General features: G+C 44.9%; 2 protein-coding genes across 2 annotated transcripts in view; both read left to right on the top strand.

The window, feature by feature from the left end:
* Positions 1 to 11,084, top strand: part of LOC143333537 (inactive phospholipase C-like protein 2) — a 64,036-nt gene extending 52,952 nt beyond the window's left edge. The window contains exons 5-6 of the mRNA XM_076751606.1: positions 5,517 to 5,626; positions 9,193 to 11,084. Of these exons, the coding sequence (XP_076607721.1) occupies positions 5,517 to 5,626; positions 9,193 to 9,645 (563 nt within the window). The 3' untranslated portion in view covers positions 9,646 to 11,084. The remainder of the gene's footprint in view (positions 1 to 5,516; positions 5,627 to 9,192) is intronic.
* A 109-nt stretch (positions 11,085 to 11,193) lies between these two features.
* hcrt (hypocretin (orexin) neuropeptide precursor) lies at positions 11,194 to 13,782 on the top strand. Its single transcript, XM_076751617.1, has 2 exons — positions 11,194 to 12,194; positions 13,235 to 13,782. The coding sequence occupies exons 1-2, from the start codon at positions 12,111 to 12,113 to the stop codon at positions 13,604 to 13,606; spliced, it is 456 nt and encodes a 151-aa protein (XP_076607732.1). The 5' UTR covers positions 11,194 to 12,110; the 3' UTR covers positions 13,607 to 13,782.
* Positions 13,783 to 15,729: the final 1,947 nt, after the last annotated feature.

Below are 15,729 nucleotides of genomic sequence, written 5' to 3'. Positions count from 1 at the left end.
GGTACGAGGTTTCACATAAGTGCAGCGTTATGTAAGAATGATACAATGAGGCAGAGGGCCGGAGCGACAGCCCTGAGGGGCCTCAGCTGCATGCCAAACATAGCGCTATCCCTGTCGCCCACTCCCCTGCCCCCAGCACTCACACACACACGCCTCGATCCAAACCCCCACCACTCTCAGGCTCACATAACTGCCGTGTCTGTTCATTCATGCTTCCAGACGTTCGCTGTTGTAGTTTTGATAGCGATACACGAGGCTGAAAAAAAAGAGATAGGAAAAATATAATGTACAAAAAACAGCTTTTGCTCTGACATAATGTGGCTGCGCAGGCTGCCAGAGATGCCCCAACACTGTTTACCGAAATCCAATTACTTTGCTTTTCATGTGTGAAAAAGCTATATAACGTATCCTGTTGCCTCAAATCAAAATTTGGAAATAACCGTTCTGAACTTTAAATGAAATTTAACCTTGTTGTGGCCTCAGAGGATAGAAAGTAAGATTAAGTCAGAATACAGAACGAAGTCTACCAGCAGTACGTCACTGCATTATTTAACTGCATGTCGCTGCAGTTAAATGTTGCCTTTCCTGTTAATAATGTACAACAGCTCCATTATCACCAACACCTGCAAGCACAAAGAGAAAAAATACACATCTGTGATTGCAGAAGCAAATATAAATTAGATTGAATATCAATTAAAAGCCTTTCAAGACGGAATAAATGCTTGACAGGGAAATTAGAGTGGTTTGCACTGCCTGTGTGAATCAACATTTTTAGATCTGCTATAATAATCTCCCCCCATGTTAAATAAACAAATCACTTTCCAATATTAATGCCGACACTTCTGTCCCGCTCCTCCGCTCGGAGTGCTCTTTGTCCTCTCCATCTGCATCCTGACTCATCAGGTCCCTGTTGTTTGGATATCTGCTGCCTTTGCTCACTTACATGCAGAATTCTCTCATAATGGCCGTCAAGTGTTTTTAACTGTATGGTTTAGCGCAAATGGAAATTAAGTACATATACATATAGTGAGCATTATTATAAAATTAATGTGTTATGTACTGATGAGCTGCTGGCGAACGTGTGCTGCTCACTGTGAAAACTGCCCCAAAATGCTTAAACTTGACCTTCAAAATGGGACAAATGGAAAGGTTGAGAGGGTTGAGCTAAGCTACTTACTTGCAATCAGATGATCCAATGAAATGCAACACAGGCTCACCTGCCTCCCCGCACAGTGTTACAACACAAACCGTTCTCTCTAAATGGGCTTTGTCTCTTTCTGTCTCGTCTTGTTTAGACTGAGTCTGGCTCATTATGAGCATTTCTAATCCTCCAGAGAGCAGAAAAACCACGGAGGACATTGTGATTAAATCATGACTCCCCGACAAAATGCTGCATCTGTGTGAACGCTGGGAAAGCATGGATTTACCTCTTTTGAGAGACTGACAAGGCCTGAATGCACCCTTCAGAAGCCATCTCATAAGCCATATGATTATGTGCAGACTGACGACAATAGCAACAGCCCGAACGCAGACAGGGAATCTGAGAGTTGAGGCACGCGAAGGGTGAGACGGTGGATTTGCATGGAATTGAAGGTTTTGTCCCTCTGATCGATCTGGAAGCCAAAGGTATAATTTTGGTGTAATGGCTGTGTGAGACGCAGAATAAGGTGCTATTAGAGGACGGGCCGTCAGCATTGGTGAGGGAATATGGAATGGAGTAAGATGAGTGTGTGTGTGCTGCATCTAAGCTTAATTTGAGGCCTTTGATTGGACCTGACACATTTGCCCCAGCCAGCGAAAGTGTGCTCTGCTCATCAGCTAAATGCTGTTGTGACAGGGCCGTAATCGCAATGACGCACAGGCTGCGATCTGAAATGAGGGGCCTGAACTAACCGCCTACCTCCTAACTTGCCTTTCGTTCCGAATTCGAGCAACATGGCGCGATTGGCCGGTTCTCCGCTCGTACAGCAGGAGATGAGAAACGGAGATGCAGGACGGTTTTGGGTTGTTATGGCTCTCACTTCCCAAAGTCCCCTCCTCCCTCTCCTTCCTGTGTTCAGTTTATGCCCCGTCATTATTGCAGCTAATCAGTTTAATTTGGGCAGTGAAGCTGACGTGTTGATGAGGATGGAGAGGTGCTGGATGATCCCCCCTGGGCACTATTGATGGCTCGCCATCACACACGCTGCTAATGGGAGAGCAGATAGACAGCTGGGATGCACACTCTGGCACCTCCAGATGCTACCGCTGTGTATTTGTGTGTATACGCTTTACACTGGCTTATGTGTCTGCACGCATATCTAATCTGTTTGTGTATGGAGAGCACAACTCCCACTCCCACTCCCACTCCCTCTCCTAATGAGCCTTTGCTCCTCTAGCTTCTAAGAGGATTTTCTCAAGTTAGGATTTCTTTTGGCAGTTTCTCTGAACATTTTAAGCATATTCAGTGCTTTCGTGTCCGTATTCAGCTGAAAGCCTATGTGCTCGTGCGCCGGCTGGTAAAAGTCGATTGAAAATGGTGATAACGTTGTTAGCATTCAGCAACTACAGCTCGCTTCGGTCTCGGTGGCTAAAACTGAGAATCAAGGGAGCTGTAGCTGCTGAATGCTAGCAGCAGTGGTGGTGAATAACTGTACATTTAGTCAAGTACTGCACTTGCATTTCTGTTTTTTTCTATTTCATGCTCCTTGTATTTGATTGCTATAGTTAAGAGTTTGATTGTACTTGAAAATCATGTGGTCAACTTGCAGTATGATGTGTGGATATAGGCCCTGCACACCCACACAAAAAAGAATGGTAAAGTCATAAGTCATGCCACTAGATAACTAAAAGGGGAGTGACAGATCAGCCCAGTGCAAGCCCACACATCCCCGAGAAAGGTACTCTGTGATGGTGGACCACCGGTGTTCAGGGTCTTTGAACTACCCAGAAGTTTATAAAACAGTTAAAATCAGCTCAACTTGCTGCCTTAAAATGCCTCTGAGAGTACACTGTAGACAGCTTTTCTGAGAAACTCCACTCAGATATAGATGCTAGCAGAACAGCGGCTACCTTAGAGACCTTACACCAGGCCCCAGAACGGGTACAAGCTCACTGTGTGAGTTCAGGAGCTGCTGCCTTCCTGCGAGCCCGCCTGTTATTTATTGATGTTCCCTTCCATGCAAAGACGCTCTCTCTCACTGACAGCTCTGACTGTGTTGGTATGGTTCGAGGCTGCTCCATGTGGATTCCATTACCATGAAAATCCGGCGGATGAAGACATCTCCCCTCCCCTTTGTCTTCCTCGGCTTTGTGCACTCATTGTTTTCCCAGCTCATCAGCAGCTGGAAAATCCCATTCTCTGGTTGCAATGATGATCTTCTGCCTGGGCTCTGCAGCGCGTCTGACTCAAGATGAATTAATGAAACACTGCTCTGACTGTATGTAGCTCCTTCTCACCCCCTCTCCCCATCTTTGTTTTCATCATTTCTTTTCATCAGATTCTGTTTGGAGATTCTGTTTGATTTTAATATTTACTTACCTTGCTCTCTCTCTCTCTCTGGCTGGAGCTGTCTCTCTCTCTGTGCATGTGTATCTGGAGCATACAGTAAGAGGTGCTGCTGCAGAACTCATTACAAAGGCAAAAAACCTCTCTGCTCAGTGCGGAGACTGTAAGCATTTACTGAGGGCTGTGTGTGTGTGTGTGTGTGTGTGTGTGTGTGTGTGTGTGTGTGTGTGTGTGTGTGTGTGTGTGTGTGTGTACGCATGTACTCATTCAGCTATGTTTGTGAGAACCAATTGGAGTTTTAGACCTCAGGTTAGGTTAGATTAGATTTAGTTTAGGCATTTGGTTGTCCTCACAAAGACAAAGAAAACAAACGTGTGTGTGTGTGTGTGTGTGTGTGTGTGTGTGTGTGTGTGTGTGTGTGTGTGTGTGTGTGTGTGTGTGTGTCCACTCAGAAAAGACATGTTGTCCCTCAGTCCTGCCTGCCTAAGCATTCATTTCTCTGCTTCTCTCCGTTTCCACTAGAGAAGCTGAGCGTAAGACCCTGTCTCGTCAGAGTGTGCCATGGGGGTCTCATTTTGTTTATTAGCTCAAATTTCACAGATTTTAAGTGACAGTAAGAAACCGCAACTGCGTGACTGTTGGGGGAAGGAAATGCTTAATAATTGGGAAATTAAATGCTTGAAGAGGCTGTATTGCGACGAGCCGCCTCCAGCTAATTTCATCTCTTATTCAGCTCTCTGCCTGCCTCGCTCCCCAAATTCTGTGATCGCACACCGCCTTGGCTCAGCTATGCACTAGCAGCAGCCCATTAACTACACCAGATTACAAGATCAAATCAGCCCTAAACCCTGTTAACACAACTTTCAGGCTCAGAAACAGATATTCTGCAATGGCTGTAAATCACCAATTATATGGAAATGAAAGACAACAGCGGTCCTGGTTCTTTTTTTAGGAAGGTTGAGTCTGACAAACACTGAAGGCCAGAGATTGTATTTCCTGTATTTTCTTCTTGACCTTTTGATCTGTTTTTTCAAACGTTGCCGGAATGATAATTGCATACATTTTGAATGCGACGAGGAGGCGCGTGTGTATGTGTGCACATCACATACAGTATTTGTGCATTTGAGCCCTCTCAATGTGATTGTGTAGTGGGAGATGATATAACAGCACAAGTAGATCAGGAGAGCATGGCATACTTTTATTGTGCAAATTGTAAGCAGAGCATTAAATATTAAACCAAAGAATTGTATCATTCAATATTTTATAGCTTTGCTACATACATATTGTCTCTTACCGTGTAAAATGTCATTTCGGATGGAGTCTATAGAGTTATTTTTCAAGAAAACAAGCAAGAGTCTAACACTGGACTGAGGTAATTCCCTGCTCTCCAATGAAAATCCATTTAATTAAAGGCTTCTCTTGACAACAGCAGAGGTGCCGTATCTGTCGACCGGTTGCTGAAAATAGCTGAGGACGGAAGAATGAATGACTTGAGAAGAGGGGCTTTTGTGAATTATAGCACATTATGCTTCATCAATGTCTTTGCAGTGAATCAAAGCTCGAGTGGCATAAGGTCAGTCGTCAGGGCCAGACTGACAAGCAGGCGGAGACATGCAGCATTAGGAGGAGTTTGTTCTTAAAGCCCAGAGGATTAGTAATGGTCTGCCTGGGCTAAATGAAGCCAGACCTACTGATAGACCAATTAAAGGTCAGCCTGCATTGCACTACCTCAATTTTAGCCCCATTAGCAATGCAGCACATTGTACGGTGGACTGCTATTGTGGCCATTAAGGTGCTCATGAGGAGCTGACTGGAGGTCTTTTGTTCTGCAGACTTGGTCCTGCACACTGCAAAAGTGAAAAAGTGACCAAAAGAGCAAGCAAATTACTGTTATTACCTTATCATTAAGGACGCCGTGTTTTCACTTCTGTTTGTTTGTGATTAAATGTCTTTTTTTTTTTGGCTTTACTGTGTAAATCATAGTGTGTATTCTCTTCAGAAATCACGTCCTGTGTGTGTCTGTGTCCAGGTCTGGACTTCCACGAGGACCTGCATCGCATTGGAGCAAAAGAGGGTCTAAAGGGCCGCAAGCTTCAGAAGGCCATGGAGAGCTACGCTTGGAACATCACTGTCCTCAAGGTGAGACGCACTGAACCACACCTGGCATGTGCTCAACAGAGACCCCTGTTTTATTTTGGAGGCCATAAGCAGCTGGATAAGCGATTCCAGACCCTGTTGTTGAGATTAAACTACATGGTGTTTTAAGAAAGCTCTCTGGGTTAATTGTATTTGCCTCCTCTCTAATCCCTAAATCTCTTAATTAATTACCGCTGATTCCAAGTTTTTTTTTATTTTTTTTTTTATTTGCTCATGTAACTATCTTGACGAGACGTGATAGGATTGTTCACACTTGTTTGTAGACACAAACATGCTGCTCTGTTATTCCACATAAGGACACAGTGAGCCCCCAGGACACGCGGCGGAGACGATGCTCAGCAAAATGCTTTCTTGACTCTGACTCGGAGAGATAAGGTTGCCCGGTGCCCTCATTGCCTCTGTGAACACCAGCGTTAATACCAGCTCTGACTGTGTTGGTATGGTTCGAGGCTGCTCCATGTGGATTCCATTACCATGAAAATCCGGCGGATGAAGACATCTCCCCTCCCCTTTGTCTTCCTCGGCTTTGTGCACTCATTGTTTTCCCAGCTCATCAGCAGCTGGAAAATCCCATTCTCTGGTTGCAATGATGATCTTCTGCCTGGGCTCTGCAGCGCGTCTGACTCAAGATGAATTAATGAAACACTGCTCTGACTGTATGTAGCTCCTTCTCACCCCCTCTCCCCATCTTTGTTTTCATCATTTCTTTTCATCAGATTCTGTTTGGAGATTCTGTTTGATTTTAATATTTACTCATTGCCTCTGTGAACACCAGCGTTAATACCAGCACTGATAAAACACCGCATGCTGCTCAGACTGTGCTCAGCACAGTGGGCCTGTTTTGCTAAATAAGGACAGAGCAGCCCGGATATTTTTATCTCATCTCATCTCATCACCCTGAAATCGTTTAGCATTGAGTGAAGAAGCTCCCCTGGCTGAGCTTTTTGCTGGAGTGTGAGGTTAGGTGGATGTTTGGTTGCTTGATTCTGCTTTGCCTTTTCATGTCTGCCTCATCAGAGAGGAAGATGGCAAAGATAAGGGCTGCAGCAAACAATTTATTTTCATTAACGGTGAATCTATCCATTTTTCAGAGACGTGGTTCATGGTTTTGTTTATAAAAAGTCAGGAAATGGTGAAAAATAGTCATCACAAGTACCCTGAAATCTTCAGATTGCTTGTTTTGTCTAACTATGTATTAATAATATAATATATTTAATTTACAATAACATAAAACAGTAATAAAAGCAGCAAATCCTGGAATTTGGGAAGCTGAAAACAACTACGTTGATAAACGACCTCAATAATTAACTGATTATCAAAACTGCTTTGACTCATCGATTAACGGACTAAGCTTTTGTATGCCGTATGTGCAACACTCAGATTTATCTTAATTAAGCTTCATCGCACTCTCTAGAATTGGGAAACTCAAGTAGCATAACAGATGGACACCCAAATCTAATCCCTGCCTCACCCCACACACCCCGAAGCTCATCCTGCTCCTCCCATCCCTCACACACCTCCCTCTTTCATCCTTTCCTGGCCCTCTAATTTCTTTGATGAGCCACATTGTGAACATGAAGGCATCTCGGCGTGCACATAACTCCTCCTCCTCCTCCTCCTCTTCCTCCTCCCGTTCTTCAGTTGTAATTTGCCTCTCGTACTGAACACTCGCAGCGAGCATGGCGCCTGTTTGCCAAAGCTGGCAGCCATGCCCGGTTAGTTCACCTGTCAGCCTCTGCGGACCCTCAGCGGGCCTGCGAGCGCTCGCTGGTCCATGGAGGGGAAGCTGTGAGGAAGCAAGCTCTCCCTCGCCACCCTCACTTTGACCCTTACAGTCATATCAGAGCTGTCATGGCGAATGAGGGTGTTTTTGCTGCCCCTGATACCACCCCGTTAAGAGTGAAACAGCTGAGAGAGAAAGAGCTGCTTGTGTCAAGCAACAGCCATTTTTAAGAAGAATGACAGCCTCCAAAGACATGTAATCAACTGTTGTTTGAGGCACGTTATCAAATAACTCACTGAACCCCTGCTTAAGTAGCTCAGATTTTAGCTATGGGCGGCCAAGCATGGCAGCTCTGACCTCCTTCTGTCTTGCCGGCACTCATTCTTGAGCTCATTTGTTCTGCTGATGAAGATGATGGCTCAAGTGGGATCTTATTGAGTCCATAAATGAGTCCTTCTCGTGCTTTGCTGTCACACACCACTCCGTGAAGCCTTAAAATAGTGTACAATAAAGGTTATTGACTGCTGATATGTTCATCAAGGGATGGACTGATGTTGATAAACGAGGAGGGGATTAGGGTAGAATTAGATGAGGATATAACGGTGGGATTTGGTGGCTGGCCTGGACTCGGGCCCCTGTGGATAGCTTTAGCCCAGCTGTAGGGGTGAATGTACCCAAATACAAACGCCGTCGTGATTTGGCTCTGGCAGTGCAGGACGGGCTTCTCGCTGTCTTATTTTATGCCGAGTGAGTCATGACTTACATAATTTCTTTTTTTTCCCCAAACGTATGACTTATTCATGCTCATGGTTTGCGTGCAGGAGTGGCTCAGGTAAAAGGCCACTTGCGGCATATTGACGTCCCCTGGGAGCAGAGCGTCGGGCGCCGTGTGCGCAGGGCAGCACCTTTGCTCATTCTGCAATATGTCAGACCGCTGTGCCTGCCTTGTGGCACTGGGAACTTTATCCCTTTCACCATTTACACTAGAGCGGGTCAGCTTGTGCCTCTTCACAGCGATGTTAACGAGCCGTCACAGCGGGTCAGACGGAGTCCAGAGTGAAGTTCAGTGGGAGGGAGGGAAAATATGTAGATTCACTGATGAGAAGGCGTCTGCTTTCAGCTTGCTTGTGAACAGATGTTGGAGGGATGGTGGTGTAAAGGAAGTAAGAGCGGTGGGGGGGGGGGGGGGGGGGGGTTGTGGCAAGGCTGAGAGGCCTGAGGGGAAGAGTCAAAGTCTTTAGAAGTGGAGAGAGTTTAGAAAAGCATGTGGTCAGATTCCTTTTCTTGTTTTATTTTGGCCAGTTCTAATAATATAAGCACCTCTCACACACAGAAATAACCGCCTGTGGAGAAGACTCGACCACATTTCCACATGGCAGAGACAGCGAGCTGAAAGAGGCAGGCAGCCATGGCAGTGGCCCAGATTGACTTGACAGTGCTGTAAAGCAGGATGCTTGCCCTGACCGCTTCCTCCACATATGGCAGGGATTCATCTCTGGGGTGCTCCCAAATAAAGAGCAGAAATGTAGTATAACATTATCACCATATGACAGCACTGTTCACCAGCTCAGAGGAGCAGGACGAAGGGCTGGCAAGCGACCAAAGGCCTGCGTTCAGCGGCTTTATACTGCCCCCTTCAGTATAATATGAGTTAGTGCACATAGAAAAAACATTCCCACTTTTATCAGATTTGTTCCCCCTTTTCTCACCTTTATCTAACCAGGTCGTGGTTCTTTTTCGATTAAACCTCATAGAAATAAATGTTTCCTGCTGTTTTTGTTGTCCAGTAATCTGATGTGTTGTTGACACTCTCCTCTTACCTCAGGGCCAGGCAGACCTGCTGAAGCACGCTAAGAGCGAGGCACTGGACACTCTGCGCCAGATCCACTGCGCAGCTCAGTCCTGTGGTCTCAGTAAGAACGGAGCAGCATCCCCCCAGCTCCAGCACCACCCTCACCACCAGCCACAGCAGATCCAGATCCAGCAACAGCCTCAGGCCAAGGCCCACCCCCAGCCCCCACCGCTGTACCACTCCCAAACTCAGCCCCAGCCCCAGATCGCACCTCAGGCTTATCTCCATCCCCTTCCACAGCAGCATCCCCAGCTGCCAGCTCTCCCTCTGGTTCAAACTGTTTCAAAGCCACCGGCCTACCCTCAACCCCCACCCCTGCCCCAGCTCCAGTTTCCGTTCCAGAGCCAGCAGCAGAGGGCAGCAGGACCTCTGGACGCCATCCCCGAGAAAGAGATGGTCAGTGAGGATCCCGCGGGGTCCTGCTGACCCGCAGCCTGTGCCCACAGAGAACCCTACCCAAAGAGAGACAGAGACAGAGAGATAGAGATGGAGAAGCAGAAGAGTGTAGAGGAGAATCAGGAGGCCAGTAATGAAAGGGAGATGCAGGAAGCGGCGGAGAGAGTGAAAGAGATGATGACGGCGAGGAAGGCTCGTCGTGTAAGAAGCGAGACTCAAGTCTGAAAGGGGTCGGTCAGATGGCTGACGGAGAGAAGAAAGAGAGACCTCACACTTCAATCACACATTCTGAAAAAACTGGAAGATGCTGTTTGCTTTTCTCGTGGATTTGGAAGATAATCTTCCATCTGAGCCAAGAAGTTTAGGTCTCTTCTGTTTTCTCTCTTGTGAAAAGCCAAACTGGGAGCAGCAGGTAACAAACCTCTGCATTCCTGCATATGAACTGGTTCGGTTAGTTAGATGTCTCTCTCTGGGCAGTGCTACTTACATGCCCCTCCACTAGCTCTGTGGGTACAGGCTTTACCTCACTTTGGCATTTTCTGCCACACATTTGCCTTTTCATTTCCAGAGATTCCTCGGCATGTCTTTGAGCTTTTATTTCTTCGTGCTCACACTTCCTCCTCCTCCATCTTAGACATGAAGCTAAGTGCGAACCCTCACTCCTCGCAGTGAAGTGGATGCCGTTTTCATTTTCAAGTGCACAAAGTAGGACTCGCAGATGACCATTTCAGCACAAAGCAGGGAGCTGTAGAGCTAGAATAGAAAAACAAACTGCAGTTGTTCATGTGCTCAGTCACACACGTGCTCTTCTCGCGTCCCATCGCTGGTGTCAACCTCCACGGAGCCCCCGCACATCTCCAGTTTCATCCTGTAGGATTTAAGTTCTTCGGCATTCCTGAACTCTCCCCACAGGGTCTCCTCGTCTCCTCCCCAGGGGCTGTGTTTTGACGTTACGTGAGGTGGTGTTTTGGTCCCCCGGGTGGAGCTAGCCCACGTCCGTAAGTGGCGGAGCTCACCAGCCAATCACAACTGGAATATTTGACCCTGCCTGCTAGAGGTCAAAGGTCAACAGGAACATGGTACTGCTGTCACAAAAAAAAAAAAAAAAAACATAGCATAAAGTGAATATAGATGTAAACTGTATGTAAAATGTATGAAAGGAACATATATTGCTATGATAATTCTTGCAGACACGGACATTAACGATTGATATTATAATACTTGTTGTTAGTTCTATTGATATTCTGATTCTTTTTTAACTTTACTTCCACATATACAGTGATTTGACACCTGTTGTTCTGTGGTGCAGATCAGGACAACCAGTGCATGTGGGACTGGAACGAGGGATCACAGGTTAGCGCCACAGCACGAGGGTCAAACAATAACCTGACATGTGTTTCACTGCAAAGTGAGTGTGGATTCTGTAAAAGCTCCTTCAAGTGGCCCATTAAAACTGGCTTCGTTGTTTATCCCGCCTCCTCCCCTTCATTTCTCCTCAGTGACTTTCAAACGGGAGCCCATGCAGATGTGCTTTGCGAGTGACGTGTTTGATTGCATTCGAACAGACATCACTGGCTCTCTCGCCGTGAATCTCAAGCAATCAATAAAGCCTTTCAAAAGCTTTATTGATTGCTTTAGATGCGCTGTTATTTCTCTTGATCCAAAATTCAGCGAACAAGAAGTAGGCCGCTTGTTATATCACGTATGAGTCTGTCCATTTAAAACCGGGCTCCCTGATGCCCATAAGATGGCAATAGATGTGAAGTAAATGGCTGTGAGAGTGAAAGGATGAAAAACAACGATCTGAAAGTCAAAAAGTGCTTTCAAATGATTTTATGTTGGCTTATGAGAGAGCCAGTGTTCTACGCTTTATAAAGCAGACCAGTCACTGGCCTCCCAAAGGTATTGCTAAAGCCCTCTGTTTTCTCCAGTTAGAATAATCCTACTTGAAATTTTGGGGACCTTTTCAGCTGTGAACCCAAAGCTTCGTCAACTCCAGTCATCAGTGTTATGTTGGAGCAACAATGCACAATACTTCTTTGGGTGTCAGTATGGCGCCTGTTGTACGAGAGAATAAAGCCCATAGAATCTCATTAGCATGACTTTTGAATGGGCTTTTCATTAGAGCTGCAAAAGGACATCTGGGCTTATTCTGTGCTTATATTTCAGAACTCACAGGACACATACGCTAATTAACTTCTGTCACTCACCACTCATTATAACGGTATGTCCTCGTCAACCTCTGGCATGCAGCCACAAAGAAATACTTGTAGTTCATCAAAGGTCCAGAGAAGTGCCTAGGAGATGATCTGCCACCGGAGACTAATGAACGGCAGCAAGCCTGACGTCAACCCTTCAAATGAGCACGGAGCAGAAACAAGGGAATTGGGTGTTTTGTGTCATGTTTGCCGTCGGCCCGAATGACGTCCGTCGGCGTGGACATCACAGAACAATATAAGAGACGAGTTCCTCCCCTGGAGCAATAAGAACATCAGATGGCTCCACTGCACACAAGCCGGAAGATGACGTGGTTCTCCGCCAGCTTCCAGAAACACACTGGAATGGACACATCGAACAGGGTAAGAGCTTGACTTTGATCATTAATGTCAAAGATAGTGAGCGTTTTGTTGGTTTGAAAAATTTTCTCAGCATTTATTCTCCCTAAATCTTTGTCCTCGTCTCAGAGAAAGCTGACTTAGAAGAGTTTGTTGTGTCAGTTTCTATTAAATTCTTAAGTTTAAATGAGAAGAAAATGCTGCATTGGGTGAAACCGCAGTACTTGGTTTCCAGTTTTGGGGAACTGCACGACGCCCTTTCCTACAAAACTTCTTATGGACAGATTTTTCTCTGGATCATTTGACACTTTCTGAGGGTCATCAGGCACGTAATCACTGGTTGTCAATGTCTTGACACAGAATTTTATAATGGTGGAATGTATTCAGATTACTTCAGATTGCAACATTAAAGTGATGCAAACATTAATGCATCCATGTTTTAATCCAATTGTACAACACTGGGCCATTCTGCATAATGGGAAGCATATTTTCATGCTAAAAGTTTTTACTTTTACTCATTAAGATTTTGAATGCAGGATTGTGACTTGTAACAGAGTATTTCTACGCTGTGGTATTACTACTTTAGTTAAAGTAGCAGTGAGTACTTGTTCCACTGCTCGTATTTTATCTAGTTCAAGGACAAGGATTGAAGAATGTGCCTCTTTGTTCTTCTATCTGTTTCAATAACACTAAAAGATAATGATTTATTTAGGATTTAGGCAGAGTGCTTTGCCATGACTACATCTGTTGAATGACATGAATTTCAAAAAATGAAATGCAATCTGTTATATTGGGATGATTTTGTTTATGTAATATCACTTTGACTAGAGATTAAGGATTTGTCATGTATATGTGGAATAAATGTCAGTATGATATTATTGTCAGTCAGTTCATGTTCATTCAGCATTAAACACATTAAAGTCTAACCAGCATCATGTGAACCTCTGTCTCAACACGACAGTATAAAACATACATACTCAATTATATTTACATTTCAAGGATAAAAGTTGCCTTTTTTAGATCATATTCTGTATCAGTGGAAACTCATTTCTTCTGCCCAGCAGAAAGTCCTGCTGCTGGTTTTGATGTTGCTGCTGTCCCAACTGGCCTGTGATGCTCACAGCATGTCCGAGTGCTGCAGACAGCCGTCTCGCTCCTGTCGCCTCTACGTGCTGCTGTGCCGCTCTGGCAGCAAGACCATGGGAGGACCGCTGACAGGGGACGCGGCCGCCGGCATCCTCACCCTGGGCAAACGTAAAGAGTACGAGGATCGCTTGCAGAGCCGACTCCATCAGCTCCTCCACGGCTCCAAGAACCAGGCGGCGGGGATCCTGACTATGGGGAAGAGGACTGAAGAGAGTGCAGGAGAGCAGTACATGGACTGGATGGCTCAGTCAGGATCCACCATCACAACATCCCTGCCTGCTTTAAGCTAAATGCCTCATGGTATAACCACACCGGGACTCTGTTAAAATCACACTTCTTCAGTGAGTGCTATTGCACAAAATGTATATTTTTTCCATGTAGAAACAATTTTTTGTGTTTTTCTTTGAGCTGTGCCTTGTTGAATGTGATGTAGGGTGCAGATAACATCATGAAGATGTGTAATGTTGTACATACATGGAAAAGGCCTTGTGATGTGATAAAAAATATGAAGTTGACGACTTGTCTTTCATCATTCTTGGGTGGGTTTTTCTGGGATTACAACGAAACATTTCTCACAGTTCTATTGAGTAAACTCCATTTGAAGAGACTCAAATGCAGTAATGACCAAAGCTTATGTTGAATTAACCTGAAAACTGAAGTCATGTTACTTGTTTGAATTATCCACCTCACAAAAAGGCTGTGAGTCAAACAAGCAGGACGTCATTGATCAGTGCAGTGTTAGTAAAACATTACTGGTGCAAAAGAGTATTCTCACAAATCTTATCAAAACAACAGAAAGATCTCACATGAACAAGAATTTCTGTGACAACAAATGAGAGTCTTTAGATTCTTACCTGCGCCAGGGAGGTTTTGTTTTTGGTTTGGTTTGTCTGCAGGATTACGGAAAAAACTACTGGTCCAACTATCATGAAACCTGTTGGGAGAGTGAAGCACGGGCCGAGGATGAACCCATGAAATTTTAGAGCGGATCCAAATCACGGGGCAGAAACACAAATTATTTCTCTCTTTTGTTAACACTGTGAGATAGAACAATTGATTTTAAATCTAGCAGAGGGCAGTAAAGCTCAGCTGTGATACAGACAGCACTGGGGGGTGCAAATGTAACATCACTTTTTCTCAATCTAAGGTGTGGCTGCATGGAAACACAGACACATATCGTGCAACTAATTACACTCTTCAATAATACTGACAGTGAAGTTTGCACTTGCAGATTTGCAAATCATAGAAGAGTGGACGATTCGCAGAGCTCTGCGCTCTCTGAGCGCCCTTCTAGTTGAGAAAAACACCGAATCATTGCATCAAATTAGCTGCATCCAATAATGCCTTTTATGAACACCATGGATCAAAATGGTGCCATTTACCATATGCAAACAACTATCATGTCTCTGTACCGGGGCTTTATTTCCCACTTCAGTAATTAGAAGCTTTGGTAGAAGCTAAATGTCAGTTTTGAATAAACGCTAGGCGTGGATCTCTATAGCCTGATTAGACATGATCTCTGTAAAGACTGTGGCATTTTTTCACTTGGATCCATAAATGAAGAGAAAATGGAAACAGTATGATGAACAGAGAGCACCATCTGTTATGTTTTCCTCTCCTAATGTGCAATTTGGGCGATGTAAAAATTGCTGTTCCATTAACACATTAAACTTCAAATTGGTGGAGTCGCGATATTATGTATGTAAATGTATGGCACTTTTATTTCCAGGTGAAGGGGAGGGGTCAAAGTAAACACAATCCACTCCAAATACATGTGTGCAGTCCCTTATACTGAATCAAAGCCCAGCGCCTCAGCTCACAGCGAGGAGCCCGTCACCATGCAGGACTGAAGAGGGCCACAAGATGGAGCTGATATGATAAGAAAGTGAGAGATAGTGTTCTTCCATCATTCCTGATCTGACTTATGTAAATTTCTCTGTTGCACAGATGTGTGTAAGTATCTGTGCACTTGCTAATCAATCGAGCAATAAGCTTGAGGGTTCAAAACTTTCTAATGCACAGCACTGCAGCAAGAAGTTTCACCCATCCTGCGGGTATTTTTCATCTACTTTCTCTCCCTCAAACTATCTGCTGTATTTTAAATAAGGAAATGTAATCTGATTTCTTTTTCACCATTTGCATGTTGAACGGACCCAAACTCCCACCCCTCATCGAATCTGCTTATATAACACTGAGCTCTGCTTGTGTTTTAGCCTCGGGGATGCTTTATGATGCTGACCGATACTTCACTTTTCACTTTTCTGCCCACAATCGAAGGTAAATAGATAAAAAGAAAATCAAAAACTAGGTGCAATAGAAAATGGCTGAGAAGCTGGGATTACTGTAGCTACTGTGGAAACGATCTTGAGTCACTCAGTGTGCAGACAGAGATGACTAATGACTTTATTGGGAC

This window comes from Chaetodon auriga, chromosome 16 (genome assembly GCF_051107435.1).
Source record: "Chaetodon auriga isolate fChaAug3 chromosome 16, fChaAug3.hap1, whole genome shotgun sequence".
NCBI classification, from domain to species: domain Eukaryota; kingdom Metazoa; phylum Chordata; class Actinopteri; order Chaetodontiformes; family Chaetodontidae; genus Chaetodon; species Chaetodon auriga.
Note: the sequence above shows the minus strand (reverse complement) of the source record. Positions and strands in the feature narration are given on the sequence as shown.

Bases quoted from the DNA above. Each gene is read 5' to 3' on its own strand.
- hcrt (XM_076751617.1), top strand. From the start codon at position 12,111: ATGGCTCCACTGCACACAAGCCGGAAGATGACGTGGTTCTCCGCCAGC. The intron at 12,195-13,234 runs GTAAGAGCTTGA...TCTGCCCAGCAG, and splicing joins GAATGGACACATCGAACAGG to AAAGTCCTGCTGCTGGTTTT.